The 13,922-nt window shown below is 48.0% G+C and overlaps 1 protein-coding gene across 3 annotated transcripts in view; it reads right to left on the bottom strand.

Moving 5' to 3' along the window:
* The window catches only part of LOC130402559 (plexin-A1-like), a 172,561-nt gene that overhangs the window by 127,235 nt on the left and 31,404 nt on the right, over positions 1-13,922 (bottom strand). For all 3 annotated transcript variants that reach the window (XM_056606771.1, XM_056606773.1, XM_056606772.1), the window contains exons 2-3: positions 11,802-13,230; positions 32-214 (exon numbers count right to left, since the gene is read on the bottom strand). In XM_056606771.1, the coding sequence (XP_056462746.1) occupies positions 32-214; positions 11,802-12,983 (1,365 nt within the window). In that variant the 5' untranslated portion in view covers positions 12,984-13,230. The remainder of the gene's footprint in view (positions 1-31; positions 215-11,801; positions 13,231-13,922) is intronic.

Here is a 13,922-nt window from a genome sequence, read left to right as displayed (position 1 = left end):
CCTCGACGAGGAGCCATTTTGTTGTCCCTACCTTCTTCATCTTGCCGTTGCGCGTGCCGACGAAGACCACCGTGTTGCCGCGGTAGTCGTAGGCCGCCACGGAGGTCATGCCGTCATCCTTGTCGATGAAGAGGGGGAGCCCCTCGATGGTGCTGGTGCCCCCCAGGGGCTGGTTAAAGTCCTGGCCGCAGAAGTCGTCGTTGATCTGCAGGGGCTGGAGCACAGAGGAAGGGAGCTCTTAATGTCCATAGAGTGTCATGAGTTAAAATACACTTGGACACCATTAACGACATTACATTACATAAGAACACAGTTTGGATATTCAGAGAAATGCACATTTATCTAAATGATTATTAATGCTTGAAATGTATGATGTTGCAGAATGACGTTTGGATAATTATGGCTGATTATAACAGCGTTTTTAGATCCACTGTCAATGTGATACACATGTACACCTCTAAGTTATTGACCTTTGTTATGTTTATCACTAGGATTGCGACACTCCTAAAAATCACACCCACTACTGCCAAACCACACCCCCTCGTGCTGGGCCACACCCACTACTGCCAAACCACACCCCCTCGTGCTGGGCCACACCCACTACTGCCAAGCCGCACCCCCTCGTGCTGGGCCACACCCACTGCTAAACCGCACCCCCTCGTGCTGGGCCACACCCACTGCTAAACCACACCCCCTCGTGCTGGGCCACACCCACTGCTAAACCACACCCCCTCGTGCTGGGCCACACCCACTGCTAAACCACACCCCCTCGTGCTGGGCCACACCCACTGCTAAACCACACCCCCTCGTGCTGGGCCACACCCACTGCTACACCACACCCGCCATTGCCCAGGGGACTGGCGGTGACCCACTGACACGTTCTAGAGATTTCCGTTGGTGCAGCGGGTGGTTGGGGGCAGGGGGGGGAGGGGGGGGATTACCCTGGGCATCACACTGAGCACATGACACATTAACTATTCAGGCCAGGGCTAAAGAGCATGTCGCGCCCATATGCACTATCAGCTGGCTCACGAGACAATGACTGCCAGGGAGAGGGAGAGAGGGAGAGAGGGAGATAGAGAGAGCAGGAAACTGAGTGAGAGAGACTGACAGAGAAAGAGATTGACAGAACGCCTGAGAGAGCGAGAGCAGAGTTAGTAAGGAAGGCTGGGTTCGAGAGGACGTCTGGCGTGTGTTAATGGAGGCGAACTGATGTGGTGTGTGTTTCGTGCAAACACACACACGCACACACACACACACCACACACACACACAGACAGACACACACACGGGGAGTGTGTAAATGACGGAGTAATCCACAGTCTTATCGCTACATCATCTGATTGATCCACACAGGAGAGTAGCTCTCTCTCTTCCCTCTCTCTAAATTGCTTGCAGCATGTCACACATCAATATCCCTTTATTCTTCTTTCTTTTTCTACCTTCTTCCCCCCCCCCCCCCCACACACACACACACACACACACACACAGTAACTACTGTAGCCTGGCAGACGTCAATAGTCCTAGCAAGGCAATCTGCATCCAACAGAATGAAAGAAAGAATGAATGAGAGAAGAGCCATTTTCCCTGGGTCTTTTTCTGAGGGTGTATATTTTGGTTGTGTGTCTGTGTGTCTGTGTCTGTGTGTGTCATGCTTGTGTCTCGTGTTTCTTTGTGTGTGTTTCTTGTACGTGGGTTGTGTGTGTGTGACAGGAACAAACACACAGACATTACCTGAAACAAGTTTCCTTTGTAAGAACTAATGGCCAGGGGGCAATCTCTCTCTACCGAACAAAGCCGACACACACACACACACCACTTCCTTTTGTGCACACAGTGAGACCAACGACGATGAGGAGAAACTAGTTTTAAACTGGACATCATTCTAGAGTGTGTGTGTGTGAGTGAGTGTGCGGGCGTGAAGGATGGGGGATTATACGTTTTGAGGGGGTATTTTGGATGGTAATAACATCAACTCATTGTAACTGTGATGCTTTTTAGAGAACCGGGTTACGTGAAAAAGTTTTGGGAAAAATAATATTAACGCAAAGATAAAATGTGTATTGTGTTACGTCAATATTGTGCAATGCAAGTTATTGTGAATTCTGTTTCATATAGTGTAGCTCAGGTGTGTGCACTTATGAGTGTGTGCGTGTGCGTGCGTTTGTGTGTGTGTGTAATTACATTCGCTTACGAGCTAACAGGAAACGACCAATTCCCATAGTGTTCATATGACATACAACTTGAGGGCAGCGATTTCAAATCATGTAGCCACGGAAACAGAACCCATCAATCTGGATTACACTTGCCTCTCGCTCTCTCTCTGAACAGTCTCATGTTGGTGCCTAAGGGGAAGGCCTGTGAAGGGTTAATCTATTTTGTGCAGGGAGGACTAAATGTCAGAAATTGGGGAGAGAGCAAGAGAGAGAGCAAGAGAAAGAGAAAGAGTGAGGGTGAGGGTGAGAGAAAGAGGGAGACGAGGGGAGAGAGAAGGTGAGAGAGAAAGACAGAGAGGGTGAGGGGGAGAGAAAGAGAGACCGACCGACAGTTACAGAGCGAGGGCGTAGGAACACCCCCAAGGGCCAACACACATACACACCGTGCATCGAGAAATACTCGCGAGGGAGCATAACTGTTATAGGATTCTCTGAGGGGCTTTCAAATAGAGGGAAAGCCAGTTGAGCAGAAATTCACCAGGAGTAGATCAACGCAACCCCATCACACACACCAAACCGACCTCAGGGTTGTATACTACAGTATATACTGTGTATTTATACATACATCTTCATACCTGCTGGGTTCCTCTGTGCTATCAGTAGAACACAGCCTAGCTACAGGAGCCATCGTTACGAGGATCTGGCTGGAGGATCAAAGGGGTTCAGAGCCTCTTTGAACTCGCTCACAAAACCAGGAAGTGGGAAAGAGAGAGTTTTTTCCTCATGCTTTCCTCTCTGATTTATCTTCCATTTCCGTCCAGTCTGTGGACAGCAGCCCGGCAAGCGAGAGTGTGAGGAACATGTTAACGCATGGAGCAGACGGGGGATGTGTGAAGATTTAGCTCCAACCCCTGTGGCGGACGCGATGTCCAGAAACGTGAAAAAAGCTGGTGTTTTGAACGCCGTATTGGCAGAGTGGCAAAAAAGCGATTTGTGAAAGGAGTATGGTATGTTGAGATATATTTTCATAGTTAGATTGGCGTCTGAAAACAAGCTTAAAATTACTATATTCTTGAATGTAATTCATGCACTTTGATTGTCTTCATAAATAAGGTGTTCAGAAGCACATATGACATATTTTAGTAACACTTTGGACTTCATTAATTCACCATTAATTAACATTTAAACATTAATATCTAATGCAGTAAAAAGCATTATTAAATAACATTAGCCTAGGGGTTAGGGTTAGTGGATTAGGGTTAACCCAAGAATAACTGACCTTATTAAATAATGTTTAGAATAATACCTTTGTTAACGTAAACACCATTACCATAGATCATTTAAAAACTTTTATATTATTGCATAAAGTCCATCGATCCAAAATAAATACATGATGGCATGCTGACTAATATCTTGTTCAATCCCTTATAGGTTGAAAAATGTTTCACTTTTATTTTCAGGATTAAATCGTTTTTTAAAAGCACCCATTTCAATCAATTCATACGAGTTGTCCAGACTCTGAAGGACTGAGGTTCAAGTGCACTGTTTGCACCTTAGACACAGTGTGTTTGTGTGTGTGTGTGTGTGTGTGTTTGTGTGTTGATATCCACACACGTCCTGCTACAGACCCAAGGTCAGAAAGAGAAATAAGCTTTGATTTATTGTTCACATAATGTGCAAGAAATATATCAGTATGTATACGTGTGCTTGTGTGCGCGTGCACCCTTGCTTGTGTGTGTGTGTGTGTGTCTGTCACCTGCAGTAGCGGTAATGAGGCTTAGGTCTACGAGTTGGCAGCTGGCCAAGGAGCTGTGGTTTTACCCCCCCTCTGAGCAGACCTCTGGCCTTCACCACGCCACACCATGAAATATAGCCATTCATATGGCACCCAACACATGTACATACACTCCCACACAGCCCACAATAAATAACATAAATAACATGGGCCGGTTCCAAATATGTCACTCGTTGACTGGAGTGCAAGAATAATCATGGCCTTTATGACGGGCGGCTTTCCCTTTTAAACAAAACACGCTATGCAATGCGAATGGGTGCACCCACCACAGCCACCCAGTCTGTCAATAGCTGCCTCTATTCATAGAGGGTGGTGGAAACAACATAGCATAACATAACATGGGGGGAAACCATAATAAACTATGCTGCTGATGACATCGCTCGCCGCTAATTACGCCCATTTTGCGTCTTTCAAAATAGGAAACACACACACACACGTGGAGCCACAGAGAGAAGCATGCATGGGGTTGTAGTGTGTATAGTGAGTGAGAGAGTGAGTGTGTTAGTGTGGGGGGAGTTGACGTAGGGTCAAACAAGCCACATGCTTTTCCTCCTGCTGCACAGAGAAAAAAAAAGCCACGGGAGAACGTGGCAAAAATTTCAGAAATGTGTTTGAGACGAGCACAAAGGACCGAGGTATTTCAGCCGAATCTGACCATTGTGTTAAAGCCTACGATTTAAGCCAGTGTGCGTGTCCACAAGAGCCTTTGTGTTCGTGTCTTGAAGAAAAAACTATTGCCCGGCCTTCCACTGACAAGTTGCTTGTTTCCAAGTCATGTGTTCCAACATCATTGTGCGACACATGCTGCAGCGCACACGAATACACAATCGGCATATAGTGTGAGGGAAGGCTAACACATGTACAAACTCACAAAAGGTAGGAGGGAGGGCCCTCTTAAACACAGTTCTACATTCCACACCCCTGGCTAAAAGAATGGCATCTAAACACAGCTGAGCTATTCACAGCCGTGTGCTTGCGTACAGAATGTACAGCAGCAGTGATGAAATTCTACTGTGTCATAACCCTAGAGAAACACAGAGCGAGATAGAGAGAGAGGTAGGTAGCTGAGAGCGAGAGAGAGGTAGGCAGCTGACTGAGTAAGTGAGTGAGTGAATGAGTGAATAAATGATTGAGTAAGAGATGAAAGTGAAAGATGGAGAGAATAACATGGTAAGACAGTGAAGAGAGAGCGAGAGAGCGAGAGAGCAAGGATGTCTGGATGTAGGTGAAGTGAAGGATTCTGGGAGAGGCCAGCTCATAAATTAACCAAAAATCTCTGCGTGGGTTCGTGGCTCTTGGAGACATCCCAGGCTTCACCTTAGGATACACACAGTGGTATGTGCGTGTGTGCGTGTGTGCGTAAACACACATAGATATTCGTAGGCAAACAGACACACACTCACAAAAACATACTGCCAGCTACTACTCTTCTATCATAGCGTAGAAAAGCACACCTTTTTTAGCCTTCAGCCTGCCATGCATCAAATGCTGAGATCAGCTATGACAACACAACTCAACAGCAATGAGTCACACAGTAGGGGTCATGATGACTGTTGGAGGGAGTCCAAAACACACATGCATTCACAAAGGAATGCAAGGGTTGCAACAAATCATTGCACGTGTGTATTCAAACGAGGAATAAACCACTTGCAGCAGATGCAAAGTCGAGGTTGCTTAGAACCAGCAAGAACATTATTTTCCAGTAACGGGGCAACCCATCATAGTTATTCCACACATACCAGTTACCAACAATTAGATATTAAGTAACTTTCATCAATAATTATTTATTTTTTATCCACTCAATCAGTTGATTAAAATATTCTCCCACACCGCTTTGAGCATATTGTTTTTTGCGTCGTCGAGGAAAAATATGGTGGATCTTGTTGTATTTGACGGTCGTTTATGGTGTTTGATTTGTAGTTCATTGATGTGGAACTGTAAAGGGCAAGTCTTCATATTAACTGCTCATACGGGATCATTCTTAAGGAACTTTCTTTACCTGCACTTAACATAGCAATGCTTTGCTCAAGGGCCAAATGTTAATTCACATACAATACATGGATTATGACCCTACTGTCATCTCACTAAAGTTTGTGGGATGCATGTTTTCCACTGTGGAATAAAGCACAGATTCTCATTGGTTAAGATAGGACTATGAAAAGGTTAATGATTGCAGAGACTTTCCCAGCGACAAGTGAGCACCCAAACCTTGGGTGTACTGCACTGGCAACTAGGGCAAACTGCCACTTCCTTACCCTGTCAACACACATTTGAAACCACATAGTAACGCACAAACACACACACACACACACACACATGCAGGCACACGATCTATCACACACAAACACACAATGTAGGTAACTTTGAATCCCACCAGCACTGACTAAATGAATTTGGCTTTCCTTCGATGACAGTCTGAGGTTACACTGACTGAGCCACGCTATGAAACACACACTCCATCAAACACACACTACTGACACGTGCAATACAGGCTGTGCTCCTCCGACGCTGCCTCTAGCGCTTACTGTGCCTATACTTTAAGCTCCATAAACGCACACAAACACCCAGAGATCAATAGAGAATTACACTGACAATTAGTATCATAAGGGGAACGGATTTGTTAAGGGAAACACTTCTGAATTGAATGGGAAAAGGAGGGAAGGAGAGGGTGGGAGGGAGAGGGAGGGAGAAATCGTGAGCTAGTAAGGTAACACAGTAACAAAACAAGCCATATTGATTGACATTTACATTTACATGCACGGTAACGCACACATAAATCCAGACAAACACACCCGCACTGTCATGATGAGACTAGGCAATTAACTTGTTGAGATTTCTTTTATATTAATCAATAGCCAATGAGCTCATTCAAATAGTCTATTTTCTGACCTACGTGAGATAATGTTGCTTGCAGCTGTCTTTTAGTTGATTGACCAATCAACATTTTGTTCCAATTTTGAAGCGTGGCGACACACACACACACACACACACACACACACACACACACACACACACACACACACACACACACACACACACACACACACACACACACACACACACACACACACACACACACACACACACACACACCTCTCTGTGGGCTTGTGAACACAGCAGAGAACGATCAGGGATTCAGTCAGTTAAAATAACCTCCAGTCTTTGGGTGTAAGGGTCCAGCCCACAATCTCAAATCCAATCTCGCTGTGCTAGCAGAACAAACACGGCACGTCGACGGCCGTAATGTTTGAGAGAAAAAACCATGCAATCCTCTTGCCTCGACTCATTTAGTCTGTCAATTAACTCCAGCTCGTCAACTCTGACTCAATTAATCAGGTCTAATTACTTTAACGCATTTGCCGGCACATCCCTTTTGATTAGGTCCACAGAAATGAGACTGTGTTTTACAGAGTGCACATCCAGGCAAAAGGGAAATTCTGAAATCCTAATGAGGGGTTAAATAAGGTCAGGAGGAGTTTGCTCAAATTTGCCTCGACTCAAATTGCGCTAAAAACTAATATAAAAAAGCATGAAATAAAAGTAGCGGTTTCAGCCGGTGCACACTTGTGGATACACACAAGCTTAATAATAATGAACAGGGAAAGAAAAAAAAGAACACTAGGAGGATCCAATGGGAGTGCAGGCCGAAACAGGAAGCCCTAGAGAGGAGCTAATAGAATCTTGCGTATCAGCGCTGCTCATCGCGGGGCTATACAAGACCTCATTTACGGAGAGGAGGGGAAGAGAGCGTCGCGCCGAGGAGCGCACGGTATCCTCAGGCCACACTCTACAGGAGGCAGTTGGCTTGATAACCGCCACGGCTCCTGAAGCACGGGCCACGCAACGCCAGCCGGAGGCAACGCACGCACGGCTGCACACGTGCATTAAAATAGCACGGCAGCCGCACACCAACGAATGCATGCATGCATGCATACATACATACATACATACATACATACATGCGTGCATGGCACCCAAACGTGTGTGTATCCATGCACAGGAATACATTAACATAATGAAATTCAAACTCGCGAGCAGGTATGTTTACTGCCATGTGACTTAATGATATCCTACATAGGTTTAGCTCTGACACCGTGTAGAGTAACGACAGCTGGCCAGTGAGGGCTCAGAACAAACACGCTGTCCCATAATAAAGATTTGTCTATACTTTTAATAACCAGACAGCTTTTGTCTACATTTGCTTTTATCCGCAATCAATCATGTTTTTTTCGTCTGCTTTCTGAATGATTGATTATGTCTGTTATTATCTGATGCAACAACAGGACCAGTTAGGAATATCTTAAAAAGGTACCCCCACCCCCCCCCCACACCTCAAGAAATGAACCCATGTACCATCTGGTGAAGGACACCGGGTCTCTCTCTCTCTCCCTCGCTCTCTCTCGTACAGACTGGAGGATATTCCTCCTGCTGTTCTATATCCCCACTTTTTCTCAACCCACTTCCTGAACACACACACACACACACACACACACACACACACACACACACACACACACACACACACACACACACACACACACACACACACACACACACACACACACACACACACACACACACACATTCTGTGCCACTGGCCCCTCCCCCCTCATTAAACTGCTGTCCCTCATTCTCTCACTCTCCCTCCCTCTCTACGCATCTCTCTCTCCATCTCTCCATTATCTCTCTCTCTCCATCTCCCCCCACACCTTCTCTCGCCCTGGAAATACCTTTTATTGATCAGCGCTCAAATGGTGGAGAAGGTCAGGGGTGTGGTAATTACGCTCAGGGACACTGAAACATGCACTACACGGCCGGCGCACACACACACACACACACACACACACACACACACACACACACACACACACACACACACACACACACACACACACACACACACACACACACACACACACACACACACACACACACACTTTATTAAAAACAAACAGCCAGCCAAATAAAGCCATTGTCGATGAGCCATGAGATTCAGCTCCCCGTACCACATTATTACCAGTCTGCATTGGCCCCGTTATGTATCTAAAGAACAATTTCATTTACAACAGGACTGCCAGCCTCCCGCTGCGCACATAGAACAACCCTAGTGGAGCTCCCTAAGGACGGAATAACTCAAGAAATCAAACGCACGCCGAGAGGCCACGGGCTGCTCGGCCATCCATCACGTAGTCGCTTGCTTGTCTAGCAGCTGTCCATCCCCCCCCCCCCCCTCACCCAACCCTTAACCCTCACCCTGCTATCTCCAGCTCCACCTCTTTGAACCAGGGTCAGCCTAAAGTTATACTCACACCCTCACACAGGTCACTAAAGTCTTTCCCACAGTGCCCCTTCAAACACAGCGCCATCGTCTTCACGTCCCCCCCCCCCCCCCCCCCCACCCTCTCTGTCTTCTCCATCTGCCCTGTTAACTGCTGGTGGTGTTTACCCCAACAAGCACGTATACAGGTCCTCCACGCGTCGATATCTCACAACATTTACCGTCGCCATTGAAGCACCGTGAACCAAATGAGGCTCCTTTTACCGTCTAATCTTAGATTTTAGTGCATAATTACACCGTGCAGTGTGGATTTAACATCACTACGTCTGCAGTGCACACTAAAAAGGAAAAAGCAACCGTCTAAGTGGAACTGTGGTCGTTAGCGGAGTCTGTGTGAGCACCGTAAAACGTCTGTTCCCAGCCGGCGACCGGCGGTTACCAGAAGCTGATCTGAGGTCAGATCGGAGGTCTCCGTCAGGACTGAACCGGGAGTTGGGGTCACGACGCTGCCCGCTGACGCCAGGCCAGCGTCTCCAGGTCACCATGGCTGACATCATTAACCTAGGGCCAGCTCCCCCGGGTCACATGGTCGGCCACTAAATGACCTTACTTCTCAAAACGTTCATTATGGCGTGCCTAGCAGTTTCGTCCTGAAGTCTTTGTGTGTGTGCAGGTTGGAACATGTTTCAGCTAAATCTTCGCCAAAGCTCCCCTTTCTCAAAGTACGACAATAAGAGTGATGAAAAGGAAAAGGAAAAGGCACAAAAGGGAGAATGAAAAGGGTTTGAAAAAAGGAATGCAGTTATAGACTGAAATTGACAATACATTACTGACACGAAGGGGGGAAGGGGGGGTAGGAGAGAACACTGGCTCATCTATAACCCTCGCTCTTTTTTTGCCCTTCACACCTGCGCACTCAGACTAATGAAGACCCATAAAGAGCAAGTTGAAGTGCAAGGTGAAAGGCTGCGTGAGTGTGTGTGTGTGTCTGTGTGTCTGTGTGTGTCTGTGTGTGTGTGTGTGTGTGTGTGTGTGTCATGAGTGAGCGAGAAGACACCTGCCAGTTAAATTGCCTGCATCTGACATTTAAAAGAGCTCTAAATGGCCGTTTTAATGAAGTCCCGGTGAGGTGGAGATGAAGTGGAGAAAGGGATGAGTGGACTTGAGAAGATGAGGCTTGGTGAGTAATGGGGGAGAGGGAAAAGCAGGAGAAAAGGGAGGGAAACACAAGAAAACGGCGATGGATCGAATCGAGTAGCTGAGAGGATTCTGAGCATTTAGAAATTTGAAATGTTGCTTAGCCAAGTCGAAAGGTTGTTCAAATTCTAGGTAATATGATTATTATTATAATATGCATAGTATTATGATAACTGTAAATACATTATGATTTTACTGTTATAGCAGTTAAAACAGTGATACCTACAACAAAGAATTGCAATACTCGCAAATGATTTTATTGTATTAGGTGCAGTAGTAGTAATAGTTATAGCTATGAGGTGGTAATATTCCCCAATGGGGAATCCATGAGTTCTACAAAATGATCAGAGTCTTCCATCGGTGTCCCTCCTGTGTGTGTGAGTTGTGCTCTGTAACACATGCAGGGCCATGCCCAGTCCATCAGTCAGGCCAAGCTTCCCCTGTCCCCTAGGATCTCCTTCTGCACATACCAGTGCAGTGTAGCACACTCAATGAATTGACACTCAGAGAGTGTGTGTGAGTGTGTGTGTGTGTGTGTGTGTGTGTGTGTGTGTGTGTGTGTGTGTGTGTGTGTGTGTGTAGTGACATTCCACAAATCCAGCAGACTGGTCTAATGATGTCCCCAGTCTGACTAAATCAAAGCAAACCCAAGCTTCTAGAGAGAAGGATAAATAGGAGGGAGGGGGGGGGGGGGGGGTGAGAGCGAGAGAGAGCGAGAAAGAGAGAGAGCAAGAGAGAAAGAAAGAGAGGGAGAGAGAATGGAAGAGACAATGAGAGACAGGTAGAATGAAAGACAGAAAGGAAGAGAATGGAAGAGAGTGGAAAGGGAGAGAAGGAAAATTAGTGAAAGGGGGAAAGAAAATGCGAGGGCAGGAGAGAGAGAATGGGATACAGAGAGGAAATCCACACATTTCTCACACTTCCTCTCGCTAATAACCAGCAGCCTGTATGAAGGGCCACTGGGAATGAATGGTATTGTGGGGAAAGGTCAGGGGTCAAACCAGCATGCCGCCAGTAATGTATAAAGAGAGTGGAGAGTGAGGAAGGATGCCTGGAGCACCATTTCAATGACAAGCAACTCGTGGGACAACAAGCTTTCCCTAGCACTGCTGAAAAACACATTTGGACTGCCCATTTGGCACATTGCTTGACAGCAAAATGGATGGGCGCTCTCGTTTTAAAACCTAATGAAATATGTATCAAAGTGAAATTGATATTCAAGATGACACGTTACACAAAAAAGTGTGAGCTTTTCATTTCATATAAATTAATTGCCTGATATAAGGGCTAATAAGCAACTTTGAGCCGAGGAGGGATGGAGGTGGCCTATTAGAGATTCTCGTCTAATACAGTCCTCAGAGACGCAGTGGACTTACCGAGTTGATGCAGGCCAGCTCCTTGTTGAGCAGCCAGGGCAGCGAGAGCCGTCCTTCCCCCTTGTAGCAGGACTGGATGCGCTCCTTGATCTTCTCCTTGATCCTCCGCAGTGTGAACAGGCAAAGCGCCGACTCCTTGGGCGGTTTGGCCCGGTTCTTCTGGCCCTGGGAGAAGACGGTGAACAGGATGTCCTCGTCCTCCGAGATACCCAGGCTGTTGGCCAGCTGCCGGCCGGGCCGGGCCAGGTAGGCGTCCTGCACCAGCCGGTACTCCACGCCGTCCTTGGTGCAGCCGATGGGGAACTCGACGTAGGAGTAGAACTTGGGGTCGTCCACGCACAGCCGCACGATCTTGGAGGTGAAGAACTGCTCGCCGCTGGCGTCCGGCGACGTCAGCTGGGTGTCCAGCTGCATGGTCAGGTAGTAGACGAAATGCTCACTGCTGAAGCTGTACACGTAGTAGATGTCGAAGGCGGGGAACTTGGACAGCGTGTCCGACGGGATCTTGAGCTGCGACGACACAAACTCGTCCTGGTACACGAAGCTGAACATGTCGGCGTTCTCCTCGTTCTCCATCAGCTTGCGGCTGGACAGCGTGGGGAAGTATTCGGACTTGCCGTCGATGGGCGTGCCGATGAAGAGCTTGCTGGTGGGGTTGTGCGGTGAGCTGATGATCACCCCGGACATGGTGCCCGACTCGGCCACGCTGGACAGGTAGTGCTCCTTGCGGTGGTGCGGCTCGCCCAGCTTGAACAGGTCGTCCAGACGCAGGAACTGGCAGATGCCCTGCGAGGTGCTGCCGCAGGCGATGAGGCGGTTCTGGGCGTAGTCGATGAGCAGCAACTTGTTGACGTTGGGCGTCTGGGAGAGCTCGTGGGGGCACGACTGGACGCTGGGCGGCGGGTAGCACTTCTCGTTGTCCACCACCGAGCCCGTCATGTGGTTGCGCAGCTTGGTCAGGTTGCTGGAGAGCTTGAAGATCCAGTTGACGGCTCCCACGTACACCTCCCCGGTCTTGTTGTGGATGGCCAGGTGGGTGAGTCCCGACTCCTGGGGCGAGAAGCGTCTGAAGGGCGGGGGTTGGCCACCGCAGAGGGAGGGCACCGCGAGGAACAGGAGCCCCGCGAGGCACAGCACGGGCCCCGGGCCAGGGCTGGCCGCCGATCCAGCTGAGGGACACATGTCCGGGATAGGGGCGAGGCTGCAGGAGACAGGGGAAGAGGAGGAGGAGGAGGAGGAGGAGAAAAAGGCACCAATCCCTGGTCAGGCGTTGCCTCTGTATTCAGCCAGGAATGCGGCGGGGCAGGCCGAGATGGGGAGAGGAGCTAGAAGGGGAGACCGAGCTCCTTTAGGTTGGCTGTCCTCTTCTGAACGTTGAGTCATCTATATCAATATCAGCAGAGCAACCAGGGGGGAGGTCTTGGGAGTCCTGCAAGGGAGAGAAAAAAAAAAAAGAAAGACACGGTGAGCTACAGAGGGAACGTAATTCTATTGATTGACAGACCTAAAAGATTCATATCCAAATATAGGATTGACATTGAACCAGTGTGATAAATAAATTATCCCGCGTTAAGTCTGAAGGGCAAATGTGTGTCGGCATTTAATGAGTCGAGACAGCCCATGAGGTAGCGGCTGATTATGAAAAGCTCTGTGCGTATAATGCAAACACTGTGGCGAGATGAGTTATAGACCCCCGGCGATGAACTCTTTAATAACTCCCTGCCTGACCGGAGAGGCTTTGGGAAAGGCCAGGGCTTGGGAAGGCGCCAAAAGGCCGTGTAATATTGACAGCCTGCAATTTATTGGGGGTGCTGCCTTGGAGCCTATTCCCTGTCTCTGTTACCAGGGTGTGTACACGCTGGCCAGCATCCTCTTATCCTAATGATCCCGGGCAGCACGCACGCCGGCAGAGAGCTACACTTCCAGAGAGTGTTTAGAAGCCCCTGCCATGCATCATGATATGGTAAACCACTGGAGAGAGGACAAAGGGCTCAGGATAAATAACTATCGAGTACACTTTTTAGCCCTTTGTCTCAGTCAAATTTGATCCATCGTTGTTCTTTCGGTCGCTCAGCACCTCACCACAATACTACGCTTAATGCCGGTGTATCAGTGTCTTAT

Source organism: Gadus chalcogrammus, chromosome 13 (genome assembly GCF_026213295.1).
Source record: "Gadus chalcogrammus isolate NIFS_2021 chromosome 13, NIFS_Gcha_1.0, whole genome shotgun sequence".
Classification (NCBI taxonomy): Eukaryota; Metazoa; Chordata; class Actinopteri; order Gadiformes; family Gadidae; genus Gadus; species Gadus chalcogrammus.
Note: the sequence above shows the minus strand (reverse complement) of the source record. Positions and strands in the feature narration are given on the sequence as shown.